Source organism: Myxine glutinosa, chromosome 1, assembly GCF_964187855.1.
Source record: "Myxine glutinosa chromosome 1, kmMyxGlut1.1, whole genome shotgun sequence".
Lineage (NCBI taxonomy): Eukaryota > Metazoa > Chordata > Myxini > Myxiniformes > Myxinidae > Myxine > Myxine glutinosa.
Window position 1 is genome coordinate 431057902 of NC_136261.1, and position 23338 is coordinate 431081239.

The window sequence follows — 23338 nt, forward strand, 5'->3', positions numbered from 1 at the left end:
GAGAAGATAAGAGATGGTGGATAAGAGAAGATGAGAGATGGTGGATAAGAGAAGACAAGAGATGTTGGATAAGAGAAGATAAGAGATGGTGGATAAGAGAAGATAAGAGATGGTGGATAAGAGAAGATAAGAGATGGTGGATTAGAGAAGACAAGAGATGGTGGATAAGAGAAGACAAGAGATGGTGGATAAGAGAAGATAATATATGGTGGATAAGAGAAGATAAGAGATGGTGGATAAGAGAAGATAATAGATGGTGGATAAGAGAAGATAATAGATGGTGGATAAGAGAAGATAATTATAGATGGTGGATAAGAGAAGACAAGAGAGGGTGGATAAGAGAAGAGAAGAGATGGTGGATAAGAGAAGATAAGAGATGGTGGATAAGAGAAGAAAAGAGATGGTGGATAAGAGAAGATAAAAGATGGTGGATAAGAGAAGACAAGAGATGGTGGATAAGAGAAGATAAGAGATGGTGGATAAGAGAAGATTAGAGATGGTGGATAAGAGAAGATGAGAGATGGTGGATAAGAGAAGATAAGAGATGGTGGATAAGAGAAGATAAGAGATGGTGGATAAGAGAAGATAAGAGATGGTGGATAAGAGAAAATAATAGATGGTGGATAAGAGAAGATAAGACAAGGTGGATAAGAGAAGATAATAGATGGTGGATAAGAGAAGATAACAGATGGTGGATAAGAGAAGATAATAGATGGTGGATAAGAGAAGATAATAGATGGTGGATAAGAGAAGATAACAGATGGTGGATAAGAGAAGATAAGAGATGGTGGATAAGAGAAGATAACAGATGGTGGATAAGAGAAGATAATAGATGGTGGATTAGAGAAGATAAAAGATTATGGATAAGAGAAGATAAGAGATGGTGGAAAAGAGAAGATAATAAATGGTGGATAAGAGAAGATACTAGATGGTGGATAAGAGAAGATAAAATATGGTGGATAAGAGAATACAAGAGATGGTGGATAAGAGAATACATGAGATGGTGGATAAGAGAAGATAATAGATGGTGGATAAGAGAAGATAAAAGATGGTGGATAAGAGAAGATAACAGATGGTGGATAAGAGAAGATAACAGATGGTGGATAAGAGAAGATAAGAGATAGTGGATAAGAGAAGATAAGAGATGGTGGATAAGAGAATATAAGAGATGGTGGATAAGAGAAGATAATTATAGATGGTGGATAAGAGAAGACAAGAGAGGGTGGATAAGAGAAGACAAGAGATGGTGGATAAGAGAAGATAAGAGATGGTGGATAAGAGAAGAAAAGAGATGGTGGATAAGAGAAGATAAAAGATGGTGGATAAGAGAAGACAAATGATGGTGGATAAGAGAAGATAAGAGATGGTGGATAAGAGAAGATAAGAGATGGTGGATAAGAGAAGATAAGAGATGGTGGATAAGAGAAGATAAGAGATGGTGGATAAGAGAAGATGAGAGATGGTGGATAAGAGAAGACAATAGATGGTGGATAAGAGAAGATAAGAGATGGTGGATGAGAGAAGATAAGAGATGGTGGATAAGAGAAGATAAGAGATGGTCGATTAGAGAAGACAAGAGATGGTGGATAAGAGAAGACAAGAGATGGTGGATAAGAGAAGATAATAGATGGTGGATAAGAGAAGATAATAGATGGTGGATAAGAGAAGATAATAGATGGTGGATAAGAGAAGATATAGATGGTGGATAAGAGAAGATAATAGATGGTGGATAAGAGAAGATAAGAGATGGTGGATAAGAGAAGATAATAGATGGTGGATAAGAGAAGATAAGAGATGGTGGATAAGAGAAGATAAGAGATGGTGGATAAGAGAAGATAAGAGATGGTGGATAAGAGAAGATAATAGATGGTGGATAAGAGAAGATAAGAGATGGTGGATAAGAGAAGACAAGAGATGGTGGATAAGAGAAGATAAGAGATGGTGAACAAGAGAACATAATAGATGGTGGATAAGAAAGATAAGAGATGGTGGATAAGAGAATATAAGAGACTAGCAGAAGTACCCGGCATTGCCGGGCGGGAGATGGGAGGGGAACGGGGGGTGGGGGGGGGGGAGCGAGCCCCTTGGCAAAGCGAGCGATTTTTTTTTCATAGCGTCATAGCGTCATAGCGTTTCATAGCGTTTCATAGCGTTTCATAGCGTTTCATAGCGTAATAGCGATTTTTTTTTTCAAAGCGTCATAGCGTTCATAGCGTCATATCGTTCATAGTGTCATAGCGTTTCATAGTGATTTTTTTTTTCATAGCGTCATAGCGGTCATAGCGTCATCACGTGATCGCTCTGAGCGAATCAGCGCCCACCTGCTCTGATTCCGTTGATTCCGTGTGCTGAAATGCGCTGAGGTAAATATGAATAAAAAATATGGATCGTCAAATATTTTGAGTTCGGCCATGTTCGTCCCAGGCTCAATGGCCATGTCTATGCCAAATATCAAGCACGTAAGCCTCTCCGTTTAGGAGTCTATCGGTAACATTACACACACACACACACACACACACACACACACACACACACACACACACACACACACACACACACACACAGTTTTATATATATAGATGGTGGATAAGAGAAGATAAAAGATGGTGGATGAGAGAAGATAACAGATGGTGGATAATAGAAGATAAGAGATGGTGGATAAGAGAAGACAAGAGATGGTGGATAAGAGAAGACAAGAGATGGTGGATCAGAGAAAATAAGAGACGGTGGATAAGAGAAGATAAGAGATGGTGGATGAGAGAAGATAAGAGATGGTGGATGAGAGAAGATAAGAGATGGTGGATAAGAGAAGACAAGAGTTGGTGGATAAGGGAATATAAGAGATGGTGGATAAGAGAATACAAGAGATGGTAGATAAGAGAATACAAGAGATGGTGGATAAGAGAAGATAATAGATGGTGGATAAGAGAAGATAACAGATGGTGGATAAGAGAAGATAATAGATGGTGGATAAGAGAAGATAAGAGATGGTGGATAAGAGAAGAAAAAAGATGGTGGATAAGAGAAGACAAGAGATGGTGGATAAGAGAAGATAAGAGATGGTGGATAAGAGAAGATAAGAGATGGTGGATAAGAGAAGATGAGAGATGGTGGATAAGAGAAGACAAGAGATGGTGGATAAGAGAAGATAAGAGATGGTGGATAAGAGAAGATAAGAGATGGTGGATAAGAGAAGATAAGAGATGGTGGATAAGAGAAGATAATAGATGGTGGATAAGAGAAGATAATAGATGGTGGATAAGAGAAGATAAGAGATGGTGGATAAGAGAAGATAATAGATGGTGGATAAGAGAAGATAAGAGATGGTGGATAAGAGAAGACAAGAGATGGTGGATAAGAGAAGATAATAGATGGTGGATAAGAGAAGATAAGAGATGGTGGATAAGAGAAGATAATAGATGGTGGATAAGAGAAGATAATAGATGGTGGATAAGAGAAGATAAGAGATGGTGGATAAGAGAAGATAATAGATGGTGGATAAGAGAAGATAAGAGATGGTGGATAAGAGAAGATAAGAGATGGTGGATAAGAGAAGATAATAGATGGTGGATAAGAGAAGATAAGAGATGGTGGATAAGAGAAGACAAGAGATGGTGGATAAGAGAAGATAAGAGATGGTGGATAAGAGAAGATAAGAGATGGTGAACAAGAGAACATAATAGATGGTGGATAAGAAAGATAAGAGATGGTGGATAAGAGAATATAAGAGACTAGCAGAAGTACCCGGCATTGCCAGGCGGGGGATGGGAGGGGAACGGGGGGGGGGGGGGGGCGAGCCCCTTGGCAAAGCGAGCGATTTTTTTTTCATAGCGTCATAGCGTCATAGCGTCGTAGCGTTTCATAGCGTAATAGCGATTTTTTTTTTCAAAGTGTCATAGCATTCATAGCGTCATATCGTTCATAGTGTCATAGCATTTCATAGTGATTTTTTTTTTCATAGCGTCATAGCGGTCATAGCGTCATCACGTGATCGCTCTGAGCGAATCAGCGCCCACCTGCTCTGATTCCATTGATTCCGTGTGCTGAAATGCGCTGAGGTAAATATGAATAAAAAATATGGATCATCAAATATTTTGAGTTCGGCCATGTTCGTCCCAGGCTCAATGGCCATGTCTATGCCAAATATCAAGCACGTAAGCCTCTCCGTTTAGGAGTCTATCGGTAACATCACACACACACACACACACACACACACACACACACACACACACACACACACACACACACACACACACACACACACACACACACACACACACACACACACACACACACACACACACAGTGTTTTATATAGATAGATGGTGGATAAGAGAAGATAAAAGATGGTGGATGAGAGAAGATAACAGATGGTGGATAATATAAGATAAGAGATGGTGGATAAGAGAAGACAAGAGATGGTGGATAAGAGAAGACAAGAGATTGTGGATAAGAGAAAATAAGAGATGGTGGATAAGAGAAGATAAGAGATGGTGGATGAGAGAAGATAATAGATGGTGGATAAGAGAAGATAATAGATGGTGGATAAGAGAAGACAAGAGATGGTGGATAAGAGAAGATAAGAGATGGTGGATCAGAAAAGATAAGAGATGGTGGATAAGAGAAGATAAGAGATGGTGGATAAGAGAAGATAATAGATGGTGGATAAGAGAAGATAAGAGATGGTGGATAAGAGAAGATAATAGATGGTGGATAAGAGAAGATAAGAGATGGTGGATAAGAGAAGATAATAGATGGTGGATAAGAGAAGATAATAGATGGTGGATAAGAGAAGATAATAGATGGTGGATAAGAGAAGATAAGAGATGGTGGATAAGAGATAGTGGATAAGAAAAGATAAGAGATGGTGGATAAGAAAAGATAAGAGATGGTGGACAAGAGAAGATAAGAGATGGTGGATAAGAGAAGATAAGAGATGGTGGATAAGAGAAGATAAGAGATGGTGGATAAGAGGATAAGAGATATTGGATAAGAGAATATAAGAGATGGTGGATAAGAGAAGACAAGAGATGGTGGATAAGAGAAGATAATAGATGGTGGATAAGAGAAGATGAGAGATGGTGGATAAGAGATGGTGGATAAGAAAAGATAAGAGATGGTGGATAAGAGAAGATAAGAGATGGTGGATAAGAGAATATAAGAGATGGTGGATAAGAGAAGACAAGAGATGGTGGATAAGAGAAGATAAGAGATGGTGGATAAGAGAAGACAAGAGATGGTGGATAAGAGAAGATAAGAGATGGTGGATAAGAGAAGATAAGAGATAGTGGATAAGAGAAGATAAGAGATGGTGGATAAGAGAAGATAAGAGATGGTGGATAAGAGAAGATAAGAGATGGTGCATAAGAGAAGATAAGAGATGGTGGATAAGAGAAGATAAGAGATGGTGGATAAGAGAAGATAAGAGATGGTGGATAAGAGAATATAAGAGATGGTGGATAAGAGAAGATAAGAGATGGTGGATAAGAGAAGATAAGAGATGGTGGATAAGAGAATATAAGAGATGGTGGATAAGAGAAGATAAGAGATGGTGGATAAGAGAAGATAAGAGATGGTGGATAAGAGAAGATAAGAGATGGTGGATAAGAGAAGATAAGAGATGGTGGATAAGAGAAGATAAGAGATGGTGGATAAGAGAAGATAAGAGATGGTGCATAAGAGAAGATAAGAGATGGTGGATAAGAGAAGATAAGAGATGGTGGATAAGAGAAGACAAGAGATGGTGGATAAGAGAAGATAAGAGATGGTGGATAAGAGAAGATAAGAGATGGTGGATAAGAGAAGATGAGAGATGGTGGATAAGAGAAGACAAGAGATGTTGGATAAGAGAAGATAAGAGATGGTGGATAAGAGAAGATAAGAGATGGTGGATAAGAGAAGATAAGAGATGGTGGATTAGAGAAGACAAGAGATGGTGGATAAGAGAAGACAAGAGATGGTGGATAAGAGAAGATAATATATGGTGGATAAGAGAAGATAAGAGATGGTGGATAAGAGAAGATAATAGATGGTGGATAAGAGAAGATAATAGATGGTGGATAAGAGAAGATAATTATAGATGGTGGATAAGAGAAGACAAGAGAGGGTGGATAAGAGAAGAGAAGAGATGGTGGATAAGAGAAGATAAGAGATGGTGGATAAGAGAAGAAAAGAGATGGTGGATAAGAGAAGATAAAAGATGGTGGATAAGAGAAGACAAGAGATGGTGGATAAGAGAAGATAAGAGATGGTGGATAAGAGAAGATTAGAGATGGTGGATAAGAGAAGATGAGAGATGGTGGATAAGAGAAGACAAGAGATGTTGGATAAGAGAAGATAAGAGATGGTGGATAAGAGAAGATAAGAGATGGTGGATAAGAGAAGATAAGAGATGGTGGATTAGAGAAGACAAGAGATGGTGGATAAGAGAAGACAAGAGATGGTGGATAAGAGAAGATAATATATGGTGGATAAGAGAAGATAAGAGATGGTGGATAAGAGAAGATAATAGATGGTGGCTAAGAGAAGATAATAGATGGTGGATAAGAGAAGATAAGAGATGGTGGATAAGAGAAGATAATAGATGGTGGATAAGAGAAGATAACAGATGGTGGATAAGAGAAGATAATAGATGGTGGATAAGAGAAGATAAGAGATGGTGGATAAGAGAAGATAAGAGATGGTGGATAAGAGAAGATAATAGATGGTGGATAAGAGAAGATAAGAGATGGTGGATAAGAGAAGACAAGAGATGGTGGATAAGAGAAGATAAGAGTTAAGCCCATCCATGGATAAGAGAAGATAAGAGATGGTGAACAAGAGAACATAATAGATGGTGGATAAGAAAGACAAGAGATGGTGGATAAGAGAAGACAAGAGATGGTGGATAAGAGAAGATAAGAGATGGTGAACAAGAGAACATAATAGATGGTGGATAAGAAAGATAAAAGATGGTGGATAAGAGAATATAAGAGACTAGCAGAAGTACCCGGCATTGCCGGGCGGGGGATGGGAGGGGAACAGGGGGGGGAGCGAGCCCCTTGGCAAAGCGAGCGATTTTTTTTTCATAGCGTCATAGCATCATAGCGTCATAGCGTTTCATAGCGTAATAGCGATTTTTTTTTTCAAAGCGTCATAGCGTTCATAGCGTCATATCGTTCATAGTGTCATAGCGTTTCATAGTGATTTTTTTTTTCATAGTGTCATAGCGTCATAGCGGTCATAGCGTCATCACGTGATCGCTCTGAGCGAATCAGCGCCCACCTGCTCTGATTCCGTTGATTCCGTGTGCTGAAATGCGCTGAGGTAAATATGAATAAAAAATATGGATCGCAAAAATATTTTGAGTTCGGCCATGTTCGTCCCAGGCTCAATGGCCATGTCTCTGCCAAATATCAAGCACGTAAGCCTCTCCGTTTAGGAGTCTATCGGTAACATTACACACACACACACACACACACACACACACACACACACACACACACACACACACACACACACACACACACACACACACACACACACACACACAGTTTTATATATATAGATGGTGCATAAGAGAAGATAAGAGATGGTGGATAAGAGAATATAAGAGATGGTGGATAAGAGAAGACAAGAGATGGTGGATAAGAGAAGATAAGACATAGTGGATAAGAGAAGATAAGAGATGGTGGATAAGAGAAGATAAGAGATGGTGGATAAGAGAAGATAAGAGATTGTGCATAAGAGAAGATAAGAGATGGTGGAAAAGAGAAGATAAGAGATGGTGGATAAGAGAAGATAAGAGATGGTGGATAAGAGAATATAAGAGATGGTGGATAAGAGAATATAAGAGATGGTGGATAAGAGAATATAAGAGATGGTGGATAAGAGAAGATAAGAGATGGTGGATAAGAGAAGATAAGAGATGGTGGATAAGAGAAGATAAGAGATGGTGGATAAGAGAATATAAGAGATGGTGAATAAGAGAAGATAAGAGATGGTGGATCAGAGATCATAAGAGTTGGTGGATAAGAGAATATAAGAGATGGTGGATAAGAGAATATAAGAGATGGTGGATAAGAGAATATAAGAGATGGTGGATAAGAGAAGATAAGAGATGGTGGATAAGAGAATATAAGAGATGGTGGATAAGAGAATATAAGAGATGGTGGATAAGAGAATATAAGAGATGGTGGATAAGAGAAGATAAGAGATGGTGGATAAGAGAATATAAGAGATGGTGGATAAGAGAATATAAGAGATGGTGGATAAGAGAATATAAGAGATGGTGGATAAGAGAATATAAGAGATGGTGGATAAGAGAATATAAGAGATGGTGGATAAGAGAATATAAGAGATGGTGGATAAGAGAAGATAAGAGATGGTGGATAAGAGAATATAAGAGATGGTGGATAAGAGAATATAAGAGATGGTGGATAAGAGAAGATAAGAGATGGTGGATAAGAGAAGATAAGAGATGGTGGATAAGAGAAGATAAGAGATGGTGGATAAGAGAATATAAGAGATGGTGAATAAGAGAAGATAAGAGATGGTGGATCAGAGATCATAAGAGTTGGTGGATAAGAGAAAAAAGAGATGGTGGATAAGAGAATACAAGAGATGGTAGATAAGAGAATACAAGAGATGGTGGATAAGAGAAGATAATAGATGGTGGATAAGAGAAGATAACAGATGGTGGATAAGAGAAGATAATAGATGGTGGATAAGAGAAGATAAAAGATGGTGGATAAGAGAATAAAAGAGATGGTGGATAAGAGAAGATAATAGATGGTGGATAAGAGAAGATAACAGATGGTGGATTAGAGAAGATAAAAGATTATGGATAAGAGAAGATAAGAGATGGTGGAAAAGAGAAGATAATAGATGGTGGATAAGAGAAGATAATAGATGGTGGATAAGAGAAGATAATAGATGGTGGATAAGAGAATATAAGAGATGGTGGATAAGAGAAGATAAGAGATGGTGGATAAGAGAAGATAAGAGATGGTGGATAAGAGAAGATAAGAGATGGTGGATAAGAGATGATAAGAGATGGTGGATAAGAGAAGATCATAGATGGTGGATAAGAGAAGATAACAGATGTTGGATAAGGGAAGATAAGAGATGGTGGATAAGAGAAGATAAGAGATGGTGGATAAGAGAAGATAAGAGATGGTCGATAAGAGAATATAAGAGATGGTGGATAAGAGAATATAAGAGATGGTGGATAAGAGAAGATAATTATAGATGGTGGATAAGAGAAGACAAGAGAGGGTGGATAAGAGAAGAGAAGAGATGGTGGATAAGAGAAGATAAGAGATGGTGGATAAGAGAAGAAAAGAGATGGTGGATAAGAGAAGAAAAGAGATGGTGGATAAGAGAAGATAAAAGATGGTGGATAAGAGAAGACAAGAGATGGTGGATAAGAGAAGATAAGAGATGGTGGATAAGAGAAGATAAGAGATGGTGGATAAGAGAAGATGAGAGATGGTGGATAAGAGAAGATAAGAGATGGTGGATAAGAGAAGATAAGAGATGGTGGATTAGAGAAGACAAGAGATGGTGGATAAGAGAAGACAAGAGATGGTGGATAAGAGAAGATAAGAGATGGTGGGTAAGAGAAGATAATAGATGGTGGATAAGAGAAGATAATAGATGGTGGATAAGAGAAGATAAGAGATGGTGGATAAGAGAAGATAATAGATGGTGGATAAGAGAAGATAAGAGATGGTGGATAAGAGAAGATAAGAGATGGTGGATAAGAGAAGATAAGAGATGGTGGATAAGAGAAGATAATAGATGGTGGATAAGAGAAGATAAGAGATGGTGGATAAGAGAAGACAAGAGATGGTGGATAAGAGAAGATAAGAGTTAAGCCCATCCATGGATAAGAGAAGATAAGAGATGGTGAACAAGAGAACATAATAGATGGTGGATAAGAAAGACAAGAGATGGTGGATAAGAGAAGACAAGAGATGGTGGATAAGAGAACATAAGAGATGGTGAACAAGAGAACATAATAGATGGTAGATAAGAGAATATAAGAGACTAGCAGAAGTACCCGGCATTGCCGGGCGGGGGATGGGAGGGGAACAGGGGGGGAGCGAGCCCCTTGGCAAAGCGAGCGATTTTTTTTTCATAGCGTCATAGCGTCATAGCGTTTCATAGCGTAATAGCGATTTTTTTTTTTCAAAGCGTCATAGCGTTCATAGCGTCATATCGTTCATAGTGTCATAGCGTTTCATAGTGATTTTTTTTTTCATCGCGTCATAGCGTCATAGCGGTCATAGCGTCATCACGTGATCGCTCTGAGCGAATCAGCGCCCACCTGCTCTGATTCCGTTGATTCCGTGTGCTGAAATGCGCTGAGGTCAATATGAATAAAAAATATGGATCGCAAAAATATTTTGAGTTCGGCCATGTTCGTCCCAGGCTCAATGGCCATGTCTATGCCAAATATCAAGCACGTAAGCCTCTCCGTTTAGGAGTCTATCGGTAACATTACTTACACACACACACACACACACACACACACACACACACACACACACACACACACACACACACACACACACACACACACACACACACACACACACACACACTGTGTTTTATATATATAGATGGTGGATAAGAGAAGATAATAGATGGTGGATAAGAGAAGACAACAGATGGTGGATAAGAAAAGATAAAAGATGGTATCTATCTATAATTCCAGTAATCTCTGTCTGTACGTTTGTACGTTTGTCTGTCTGTGACCGCTGTTTCTCGACAACCACGGGTCCGATATACTTTTAACTTGCCAGGTATATTGCTGGGGACCCGAGGATGTGCCTTTTCAAGGTTTCATATTAATCGGACAATTACTTACCGAGCTATGTCCAAAAAACGATTCAACCAATCAGAGAGCAGCGAACGATCGCGTGTGCCGAACGTGGCGGGCACACTCTGCCTCGGATGGCACATTTGAGAGCGTATTCATTTATTTCACGTTTGCAAACTATGTTGGCGTTAAACTATGTTTTACAACTAATAAAAACGAATTTGCGATTCATTCGCTTTCCTGCGCGTTTGTGCACGCGATGGCGATTTCTTTACCAAACTCCGGAAGCCGTTCGCTTTGGACCAAACCATTGCATGTAAATAGAGGGGGGGGATTGTCACCACTCGCAAGCCGTTCGCTTTGGACCAAACCATTTCATGTAAATAGAGGGGGGGGATATAATTTTAGATATAGATATAGTACGGGCATGCCCTAGTATGAGAAAAGATAACAGATGGTGGATAATAGAATATAAGAGATGGTGGATAAGAGAAGATAAGAGATGGTGGACAAGAGAATATAACAGATGGTGGACAAGAGAAGATAACAGATGGTGGATAAGAAAGATAAGAGCTTTTACCCTCTACTGCACCTAGATGGTCGATGTCCAAACTGCTGTTACTGAAAATTAGTTAATCACAATTCAAACCTTGATTTAGGTTTAAATAAACATTTCAGAATTCAACAATTATTTTCTTTTGAAAAATGACCAAGTTGTAAAAAAACAACCAAAATTTCCACATTTTGTTTGTTTTATTGACCAATGGGTTGGAATTTGTTTTCAAACGAAAGTTTTTTTTTAACATTCAAATTGTTCAACCAAATTTTCCAAGATATAAAGATTTAAATGATGAATTCACTGTTTAAACAAGGATAAGAGAAGGTGGGGTACATCATATTGCATGTGGGGGATCCCTGGGTCATTTCTGGGAGATCGATTGGCTGTCTCCGTGCAGCGGTCCTGTTCAAGAGAACTATCCAAGGCTATACAACAACAACAATAACCTCCTGACCCCCTCCATCCGGACTGCTCCCTGGTTTACCCCTGAACTCCACCTGATGAAAACTCGTGCTCGCCAACTTGAAAGACTCCGCAAAAAAACGGGTCTCACAGTTCACTCCCAAGCCTACAAGGACCACATACAACACTACAAAGATGCCCTCTCCCGCGCCCGCTCTGCCTACTACTCTCAAATTATCCACTCTGGCTCCGGAAACCCAAAAGCACTCTTCTCGACAATAAACAAACTCCTCCGCCCCCTGAACACCACCACCCAGTCATTCACAGTAGACAACTGCATCTCCTTCCTCTCTTTCTTCCAACGCAAAATTGACAACATCTACAACAGCTTGACCACCGCCGCACCCGCTCCCCCTCCAACCACCTGCCCCCCCTTGTCCTGCCATCCCCTGTCTCGGTTCTCCCCAATCTCTCCTACTGACCTCTCTGAACTCCTCATAGGAATGAAAACTGCCACCTGCACTCTTGACCCCATCCCCTCCAGCTTTGTCAAAGCCTCCCTCCCTGCTCTCTCTCCACTTATCATTGCAACAATAAACTCCTCCCTGTCTACAGGCATCGTCCCACCTTCCCTCAAAATTGCTGCTGTTACCCCCATTCTAAAAAAACCTGGTCTAAACCCTGACACCCTAAACAACTTCAGACCCATCTCCAACCTACCCTTTCTGTCAAAAGTTTTGGAACGCGCTGTAGCCACTCAACTCAAACATCATCTCTCTGCCAATAACTTGTATGAAACATTCCAATCCGGATTCCGCTCCAACCACAGTACTGAAACTGCTCTCCTCAAAATCACCAACGACCTTCTCCTCTCCTCTGACGCTGGCAACCTCAACATTCTCGTCCTCCTCGACCTCAGCGCTGCCTTTGACACCATCGATCACACTATCCTCCTCACCCGACTTGAATCCACCTTTAACGTCACCGGCACTGCCCTCTCTTGGATTAAATCATACCTCTCTGACAGATGCCAGTTCATCTCCATCAATAACTGCAAATCCCCCACTGCTCCCCTCCCCCAAGGTGTCCCCCAAGGTTCAGTTCTTGGCCCCCTCCTCTTCATCCTTTACCTGTCCCCGCTCGGTCACTTAATCCGCCGTCATGGTCTCCAATTCCACTGCTTCGCCGATGACATCCAGCTTTTCATCTCCACCAAGTCCGTCTCCACCGACACCCACTCTATCCTGACAAACTGCATCACTGAAATAAAATCCTGGCTTCAAATCAACTTCCTCAAGCTTAACTGTGATAAATCTGAAATAATCATCATTGGCCCAAAAACGCTCACAAAATCCACCCATAACTTTGCCCTCAACATCGACGGTATCCCAGTATCCACCTCCCCTCACATCCGGAATCTTGGCGTCATCTTTGACCAAACCCTTTCCTTCGACAAATACACTAAACAGATCACAAAGTCAGCCTTCTTTCACCTGAAAAACATTGCCCGTCTCCGCTCATCCCTCTCCTCCACGGCTGCAGAAACCCTCATCCACGCCTTCATCACCTCCCGTCTGGACTACTGCAATAGCCTCCTCTATGGTTCACCCTAAAAAATCACCAATAAACTCCAATACATTCAGAACTCCGCTGCCCGTCTACTCACTCATTCCCGGACCCGTGACCACATCACCCCCGTCCTTTACAAGCTTCACTGGCTCCCCATCCCCCAGAGAATCCAGTACAAAATCCTCCTCTTGACATACAAAGCCCTCCATAACCTGGCCCCATCCTACCTGGCTGACCTCCTCTCCAGACACACTCCCACCCGCAACCTCCGCTCTGCTGGTACCAACCTCCTGACCCCCTCCATCCGGACCAAATTCAGATCCTGGGGGGACAGGGCCTTCTCCATCGCTGCTCCCACCCTCTGGAACTCACTACCTCACACCATCAGAGACTCCTCCTCACTCACCACATTCAAAACATCACTAAAGACCCACCTGTTCAACGCTGCATTCAACATTCAACCCACAGCATTTAACCCCTGACTATCTCTTCTCCTTCTCCCTCCTTTTGCTTTAAATATTTCCCTATTGATTCTTGTCTTGTCTTTTTGATTCTTGTCTTATATATATGCCGTATATCGCTGCTGTTTGTTTTCTTGATTCTTGTCTTTTTGCAATTGTTGTTTTCATGTATTGTTATGCATTATGTTTTCCACTCTGTCAAAGCGCCTTTGGGCTTCTGGAAAAGCGCTATACAAAATAAATGAATTATTATTATTATTATTATAATGTTAAGCCCATCCATGGCTAAAGAGAGGTACTAAAACCACAAGAGCAAAGCATGGCACGCCATCGCAAATCCCCACACTTCACACCCACAGAAAAGTTGAAAGATGGCAACACGTTTCACCAGGAATAAACCAATATCAAATTTTGAGGGTTTCTTTTCCATTTTGACCTGTGACGCCACATCCTGGGGCATGAACCAGAAGGCAACGAAAAAGGTTGCATATTTCATGTGTCCCTTAATGCTGATTGCATATACAAGGTTACATTAAAAAAATGTTTAACATGTGCCTCTCATTACATTTTATTTCTACCCACTGAAACCTCGATTTTTTTTAATGCCGTGAACAAACTCGTGTTCGAAAACACAAAATATAATTTTAGCCAAGTTTGGTCACAATCCCATCAGCAGTTTCAGAGAAGAAGTTGAAAGTGTTCGAAGTTGAAAGTGTTTGAAAGCTTAGAAATTATACAAGTTAAAAGATTACAAAAACAAACAAACAATGGTGAACATCAAGTGATTTGTTGACATGCGATGTCGTATGAAAAAGTCACGTACCAGACATGAGTCTTGATCCATCATCCTGTGAGCGGAGGCTGCTGACGTCACTGAACCCGATTCCAGAGAAACCAGAAACTTCGTCCCGGTGCACATTTTGGGATCCGAAAATCTTTGCACAGAAACTGGAAAGTTCCCGAATAACATTCTCCAAGTTGATGAAAATACTTCCCAAAAGAGAAGAACCTGCAATCTGGACATCTTGTGGCTTTGAAAATGAATTCATAAATTTACAGAAGTCAGCATACATTGCAAATTGTAATTTCTCTTTGGCGAGAGAAAGGAGCTCGGTCCGCAATGCATCAGACTCAGTACAAGCTCGAATAACCTTCTGATCCTCAATTCCAAGCTTATCAATCACTGCTTGGGCTGTTTCTGCTCTCAGGCCTTGGGACTTGAGCCATTCCAAGAAGCTCTCCATATCACCGATGACCTGCCAAGGATACAATGCTTATGTTAATCACAGAAAAGTAATTCATGTTATTTTCTTTACTCTGTTTGGAATTTGAGAGTTATTATCTTATCCTATTTGATCCGTATCCAGCGAAACGGCAAACGTATCCAGCTTGATTTCTACATGAAGACTGACAGTATATGTAAGAGACTGCCACACTCACCTTTGAGCTGTGAAGCATAGTCACAAATAAATGATGCACCAGTATGTTATCCTGATGAGCCCATAATAAGGGTGTAAGCTGCATCGGCCACTCTAATTCCATGTATTTGTGTCAAAAATCTCTGTATTCAAAGACCTGAGTAGCACATGGAAGCTATCCTGGTGTTGGCTTAGCGGTTAGGGTACCGGCTTGGGATCTTTGGATCCTGGCTTTGAATCCCGGTCGATTGCTGAATTAATGCCAAGTGGGTTGTAGGCCACGGGGCATGCAGTATATATGCACTTCAATTTAAATTTTCGTGCAACAACGATGGGGGCAACTTAAAACTTTAATGGGTTTGTAGAAATGTGTCACTGATTGAGAATATCCATGTCGCCAAGCACAAGGGGTGCTCAGAAATTTATAACGAGCAGTTGATGAAAATGCATATTAACAAATGGTACGTGAAGTGTACGATGTCTTTCTGGCTTTTTAATCAGATTGTTCAGTGAACATGTTATTATCTGTTGGGCTTCATCAATTAATAACGTGCATTTATAATAATAATAATAATACTAAGAGTATTAATGATAAGAATATATTATTGTTATTATTATTATCATTATTATTATTAACATGTATGCGCTTAATCTCGTTTGAGCCATAAGCACCCACACAAACTGAAACACAAACCACAAACTAAACCACACACAACACCAACACCAAGAGAAAAAGAGGCAGGGAACAAAGAGGCAGGGAACAACACAAACACCGAGAGAAAACGAGGCAGGGAAATTGGGAAAAGTCCTGACTGGAACAGATGTTTTAGATTTAATGAAAACCCATTAACAAATGATGCTCCAAATGTATGATGCGATATTAATTTTCTCTGGCCAAATGAAAAAGTTTATGTTGGTAAAATATTACCATAGTTACAAGCTCTCAATATTATACCCTCATTTTTTTTTATTGAAATGCAGAGGCGGGGGGGGGGGGGGGGGGATGGGGGGGGGAGAAGTATTACATACTTTGAGTGGATGTTAAGAAAGAAATTGTAAATTAAATGTACACTGTTGTAATGTTGCAGAACTGTAAGTTTCACATACTAATCTTTATCCATTTCAAATGATCACTTCACAAGTGTTAAGACCCAGGACATGAGACACCCCAGTGAGAGCATGATCTTCCAGTACATGTAAACACAAATATGACAAACATATACTGCATAATATTTTGTTGTGTTCACACAGACCAAAAATGTTAGTATAATGCAAAGTATTTAAATCTGTATAATCATCTTTCTTGTTTTATTTTATGGGTATTGTACATCAGGATCACTGTATACACAAAAATGTGAGTCAAATAATCAACACTGACAAGTTATCTCGAGTCACATTGCTATTTGCAATTTTCATGTTATTTATATCTCATGCAATACTATTGTAACGAATGTGGAAACGTTACAATGTGAACGTTACAAAAGTACGGTAACACCCTGTTAATGTAAATAATGGTCACAGTCGGCGTCCTAATTAATTCCATGAAACTTACACGCAGGTCACGATATATCTTTTAAATAGTGTATTTCCTTATTCCATGTAGGCTAAATATGTGTTTCCCACTAGATTGACTTTGCATTGTATCAAACAAAATAAGCGTAGGCCCTTCCAATTTCCCCAAAACCTCCCTTCCAATTGCCTTCCGCATTTTGGCCGGTTTTCTTCAAACCACCATTGGCCACGAGGTAGGGTTGGGGAAGAAAGGCGTGTCTCCACCTCGTCATAAGAGGGAAGGAGTGAACCAGCCCTAACAGCCAATCAACACCGCAGTGAGTGACCCGGTAGGCGTGCCCTCGGAGTCGGCGGCTTGATTTCGCTCGAGGTGATAAAAGCGACTGTAAGGGACTGCTTTAGGGGAGGCCTTGAGAGATGACCCTGGGAGAGGAGCAAAGAGGCTGCACCAAAAGGATCGGTGAGATGCGAAACGCTCCAAGCCAAAGAGGAGAGGTACTCGGCAAGGAAACCAGCTTTGGAGAGACGCGCTGAAAGGAGGGAGACGGCCCCACCCCAAGAAAAGGAGCAGGTGTGCCGAACCAGCGCGTGACGTCTACCGCAGTGGAGACACGACGGAGGGTTCCCCGCCAAAACCGCGAGGAATTGCGAACTGCGGCCTCCCGACCTTGCCTCCCTCTCAAGCAATCCATCTCAAGCCTTACCTGCCCGCATTATCCCCTGTGTAAGTGTGAACGTCCTGTCCTGCTCGTTGTCTTGGGGCTAAGTAAAAATGAATAGTGTAAGTTAACGATTCGCTGTGTTACTGCTTCTTCCATCCATTGCTTGTGTGTGTATAATAAAATCTGTTCTTCCTCCGTATTCTTCTTCTTCTTCTTTTTCATTCTCTTTCGGTCGCTTTAGAGATTTCCCGATTGAATATCTGTGGGGCGATCTGGTCAACGTCGGGTGGAATCGGGTTTTAATCGGGGAGTAACTGTTCGGACGCGGTTAAATACACCACCGCTCGGTCAATATAACATCTAAAAGCCGCGTCTGTAACACTATGTTTAATATTATTTAGTTATTAAGTACATGCACAGCACTCATGTTAATCTCTATATAATTCCAGCAATCTCTGTGTGTGTGTGTGTGTGTGTATGTGTGTGTGTGTGTGTGTGTCTGTCTGTCTGTCTGTCTGTCTGTATGCGACCGCTGTTTCTCGACAACTACCGGTCCGATATACTTGAAACTTGCCAGGTATATTGCTGGGGACCCGAGGATGTGCCTTTTCAAGGTTTGAAATTAATCGGACAAGTGGTTCCCAAGGTATGGTCACCGTACTCGCAAGCCATTCGCTTTGGCTTTGCGAATGAACCAAACCATTTCATGTAAATAGAGGGGGGGGGGGTTCTGTGGTCGTTACTGCCACGTGGTTTCAAAGTTTTTTTTTGTTGTTGTTGTTTGCACGCATGTTTTTTTGCACGCACGTACGGGCAAGCACGTACGTGCGGGCACGCCCTAGTTATTATAATCTGTACAATATTGTTCATCATAATTACATCATTGTACAGTTGACATATCCTTCACAGTGAACACTGATGTATTTAATATGATGTGAAAATTAGTTAATTTAAAGCTGCAGTGCAAGAACAAAAATGACCTTTTTTTTTTTTTTTTACAACAAAATCAAGATGAACTGGGACTTCACCAATTTCTTATTAAAGATGATATTATGATCTTATTTTGCATGAGTTTTAGATTATTTCATTTAACGAGGAATGACAATAATTAGATTGAAATAGAATATTAGTGAATACCTGGAAAATGATGATGACACCAGATGCAATAGCAACATTTAACAAATGAAAAGTTAAAAATTATCAAAATTCACTCTACTTATATATTTTCACTCAGTTCAATTTCTATGGTCACTTGCATTGCTCATGTTAATATGATTCTTCAAATTATACCTTTTATTTAATGCTGTAATTTTAGGCCTGACTAAACCTGTTACCCAGGCTAAACCTGTTAGCGGTGCACGCGGCACACCGCTCGGCCAAGCTGCCAGCATCCCGAAGTGATTTTAGTGATAAAGTGACAGTGAAACACAAAGCAGCACAATTCGACATGACTAGTTGAGGAGAGCATGCCATGCGATTAAATTCGCCCTTGCTGGGCGACACATTAAGTTGAAACAGCTCTACCTGTGATTAGTTTTGCTCACAGTGATGCACTCCAATAATGTACCGTGCTCCATATGCTCCACACAAGGACATTCTAGCCGACGGAGGCCAGAGGGCCAAGCCACTTCATACAGGATATAAATTGCAATTGCCTTGAAGGCTGTTGTGCTGTTTAGGCCTTGACGTCTTCTGTGCTTGAACGATCTCTCTCGTACTGTGCAATAACCAAACTGCTGGAAACCGAAGTTATGGGTGGTCGTAAAGCAATATTGGGGCGGACATTGAGGCAACGACGAGGGGATGTAATGGATCGTGGGTAATGTAATCAAATCACAGTAAAATTGTACTAGTACAGCAAGTTGAACATGATACAAAGTCACTAACTTAGTCTTCCACCAAATCATCATCATCATTCACATGTCCAATCTAACGTTACATAAGTTCATTTTAAAGTCATTCTCAATGCATGGTGCATGAGTTTACACATACCTTGTCCTTGAGAAGTAGATTTCTTTGCAAATGACTTCTCTTTTCTTCTGATTTTACTGATGTCACAGAAGCGCTTGTCGCAATTGTAGTGGTAGCCAATGTTACTCGACGGCGAGGGCTGAGCCGCAATGCATGTAGCAGTATCGTGAAAATCAATACCAAGCTTTGTTGCAATCTCGGTAACTATATCACTCTGTTTGCAGTCGTAATTCACCCATTTGCGAGCAAAATCGACAAATTGTTTCCACGATTCATTATTGAACACGATGAAGTTACTTTTTGTTGTAGAATCTATGTGCTTAATGCAAAACTTTGAAGAAAATGTACGATCCGCCGCAGGACTGCATTCCGTGGGCACCGCCATCTTTGGTTCGCAGTGCAATGGCACACGGCGACCGTGATTGGATTATTCTGGGAAACTACGTCATCAATTTCACTGAGTGCCAAATACGGTAACGCTGCTTGGCCTATTTCATTACGTGAATCGACTGGTCAGCAAAATTGAATGACATTATTTACCGAAATTATTCGATTTTTACGCTTTTAGGAGCAATTTTGAGGATTGGGGACACACATTTTCTGAATGCTTATAATATTTTTGGAATTAATGATCAAGAATAAAGTTGCCCCCAGTAATGTTGCATGAAACAGAGAGTTAGATATGGACGTATTGTGGTCTATTGACTCAGCCTGTCATCCTTCCGAGGTCGGCAAATCGAGTACCAGTTCACTGGTAATTTCCTGTGTGCCGCAAAAAGTGACCAACATGGTTGGGGCAGGAAGGGCATCCAGCCATAAAACATTGCTTCAAAAAGGAAACCACAGTGCCTGAAAAAGGCCAACCCCTGCTCTGCGGGGAAAAATGGCCTCTAAAGGTGGTCTCATACGGCATCAGCATCATGTCGCGTTCAGGGTCAGAGTTGATCCTCTTGTTTAACACACACGTACATCTAAAACCTGTTTTTATTTTCCTCACTGCAATTGTCTCACACACATCCACCAAGGAGTCTCCACTTTGCTGGAATTTAAACTTTTCAGGTTCAACACACATAATCCTGTTATCTCATAAACTTGCAGTTATATGTAGCTGCCTGCAGCAGTGAATTAAATAAAATATAATAATAATTATAACAACTTTATATGTTTCCTTATTTAAGACATTTAACCCTTAAATACATAGGGTTAAACAGAGGTTACTTACGTCAGTGGGATACCTGGGTTTGCTTCTGAGAACCAATCAGATCAATCCGAGGTGGGATGAGTGAGAGGCCGACTCAGAGTACCATTCAAAGTTGCTTTCAGTTTATTCCTGGTCTTTGATGTTGTGCCAATCACAAGTGAAAACCCTGACTCACACAGGTATGTGGTGGTGAAAGGTAACAGGAACTTGATTGCCCGCTCTGACTGAATCCCCTTTCACTGTAAATCGAAACTTAATATATCCGGGGTCGTATTTTCTGACAATGCGTTTCACCTCCTTTTAGCAACTCCTGAAGTTTCGCCACAATCATCGGGTTTTTTTTTTCAGTTAACGGTCCATGTTTGTTAAAATAATATACAGCAAAAGCAAAATACAGCAGCTTGCCTTTTCATGTGAACACGAGATGCCCGAGACGTTCTCCATCCCGGAAAAAAACTTCAATCAACCAAATACGGTTAATGGCGAAACTGCAAATACAGAATCCACGAATGTTACAGATGGAAACCCTCACGTCATTTCCTAATTCACTTTTAACCTCAATCTCTCTATATTTTCATTTTAAACAGGATCATACCAATCACAAGTTAATCCAATAACATTAATATAACTTCTTTTTCGAGAGGTAAATTTTACGAACACTCGTGAGGTAAACTAATCACCTGCCTTCTCAGGTGGGTACGATATCCGCGGACCACGAGGTTGGACCTTCCGGCCCAATGATGGTCGCGAACCCCGGTTGAGAATCACTGGTCTAAAGGACTTTTTAGAGAAGATAGTCCAACTTTAGTTTTGGATGTAGCAGATGGGACCGACATTTTTTTCCGTACCAACGCGAAGTAGATCCCTCATCCATCCATCATCTACAACCTTTATAACACCTCCTCATTTAGAGGTCACATTGGATATACAAGTTAATAATAAAAACTTCCTGCCTGGTTTGTAGTTAAAAGGAAGCATGAGGTTTAACCAACGTTGTATGAAGTTTAGTCATGACGTCATATAAAACAATGCAGTGAATAAACAAAAGGAGTGAAAAACACCTCAATAAATGAACAATGAAATACCTCAACATACTTTTAATAAAAACTCGTTTAACCTATCTTCATTCCCGTAATCAACAAACAGAAAATTATTTTATCTTTCAATAAACGTTTTCCACATCTTTCTCAGTATTAATAATAATAAATGAGAATCTCCGAACAAACCTCTTCAGATGAGATACGATCTGATCACGTGAGCTTTCCTCACAGTTACAGCACGAGGTTCACTGGAAGATCACCCGGAAGTTGTTCATTGTTACTGTATATTTCCTGTTATGCTTTACTGTTACGTTTACGCACATCGTTCTTCTTCCTCTTTGTAAGAAGATTGTTTGTGATGTCCTCAATTGTATACCGCCATTACAGTGCGAAAATAAAAGTGAAGACAAAGAAGCAGGGACTGCTTCCAGGTTGGAATGAACCACGTGCGAGTGAGCGCTGCTCTGTCCGCAATGGCGGATTGACGCACGTGCATAATGGTCACGTGCCCAGGGCCCCCAAATTCAATGACGTCATGCAATCGATACAACCCGAGATCAGAACAGATGAGAAATAACGCGAGACCGATCCTGGTCCACAATGTTTCGAGATGAGACCGAGGGTGGGACTCACTTTACCCACACAACACATCACCTTGTGAATGGTGATAAACACAGCATAAAGGGAATGATCCATCTCGAGCAAAGAGGGCATCGTCACGTGATTAATCGATTTAAAAAAACGTTTTTCCCTGATGTTTAACTGGACGCTACTATTATAAAATTAACGGGTGAAGTTAGCATCTTAATATAATTCACCAAATGTCCGCCCATCTGTCTGTTCGAAGGTACCACATAAACGGCTGAACCGATCGCAACGATATTTTGGGTGGGTAATCCTCGGACCCCTGGGAGTAAAACAAGCTATATTGTTTTTCCAATTTTTTCACAATTTTCAAATTTTCCAGTTTTTCCAAACACGTTGGAATAATATTTACCAATATGAACAGTGATGTGGCTTTTGTTGAAATTCCGCAAATACTGTTTGTTCTACGTACCAGTAGAGTAGATCTACTCCTGACGAACTCTTCCAAAATCAACGTGTGGCTCCGAAGTAACATGGCAGCGTGTGCAATGCGACTGAGAAACAGGTGTAGCGGCCGCTTCCATGTCACAGATTCGGCGCGCACTCTTCACACATAAACGTGCGACTGAGAAAGACGTGTAGTGGCCACTTCCGTTTTGCAGAATTCAATCTTTTTTCAAAATGGGCACCATGTACTGTTTAGATTTTGACGATTTGTGTGTGATATGATTCAACGAATGTTAATATGAATCGTTTAAAATAGAAAAGCCTTCAATTTCTGATATTTTGCCTTTTCATTTGGGCCTCCCAATTGAAGCCCCGCCAGTAGGGCGGGTACTGTTGCCAGTTGGTAAAAAAGCAGGTAAAGTGGATTTCATGAATAACTCATTGAATGTATACAAATGCAAAAATAATCACATTAAAATTCTACAATTGCTATTGTTAATACATATCGATATTGTTTATCAAATGCACATTATAATATATTGTACATTAACAAAGGAAGGTTCATAAGTAAATGGAATAACCCGTGAATTCGGCAGAACCTTGCGCTTTTTAAATTCAGAACTCCTGTCCCGAGGATGATGATGCAACCAAACTACCCGGGTGAGCGGTGATGAAAAGTGAAACATTGCTCAACTCGAACAGCACTC

General features: G+C 40.6%; 2 protein-coding genes across 2 annotated transcripts in view; one reads left to right on the top strand and one right to left on the bottom strand.

Moving 5' to 3' along the window:
- LOC144889646 (uncharacterized) overlaps positions 1 to 23338 on the bottom strand; it is a 54954-nt gene that overhangs the window by 29513 nt on the left and 2103 nt on the right. The window contains exons 2-3 of the mRNA XM_078770675.1: positions 20581 to 21047; positions 14619 to 15051 (exon numbers count right to left, since the gene is read on the bottom strand). Coding sequence (XP_078626801.1) covers positions 14619 to 15039 — 421 coding nt within the window. The 5' untranslated portion in view covers positions 15040 to 15051; positions 20581 to 21047. The remainder of the gene's footprint in view (positions 1 to 14618; positions 15052 to 20580; positions 21048 to 23338) is intronic.
- LOC144888308 (uncharacterized) overlaps positions 1 to 23338 on the top strand; it is a 151483-nt gene that overhangs the window by 18304 nt on the left and 109841 nt on the right. The gene's annotated exons all lie outside the window — the stretch shown is intronic.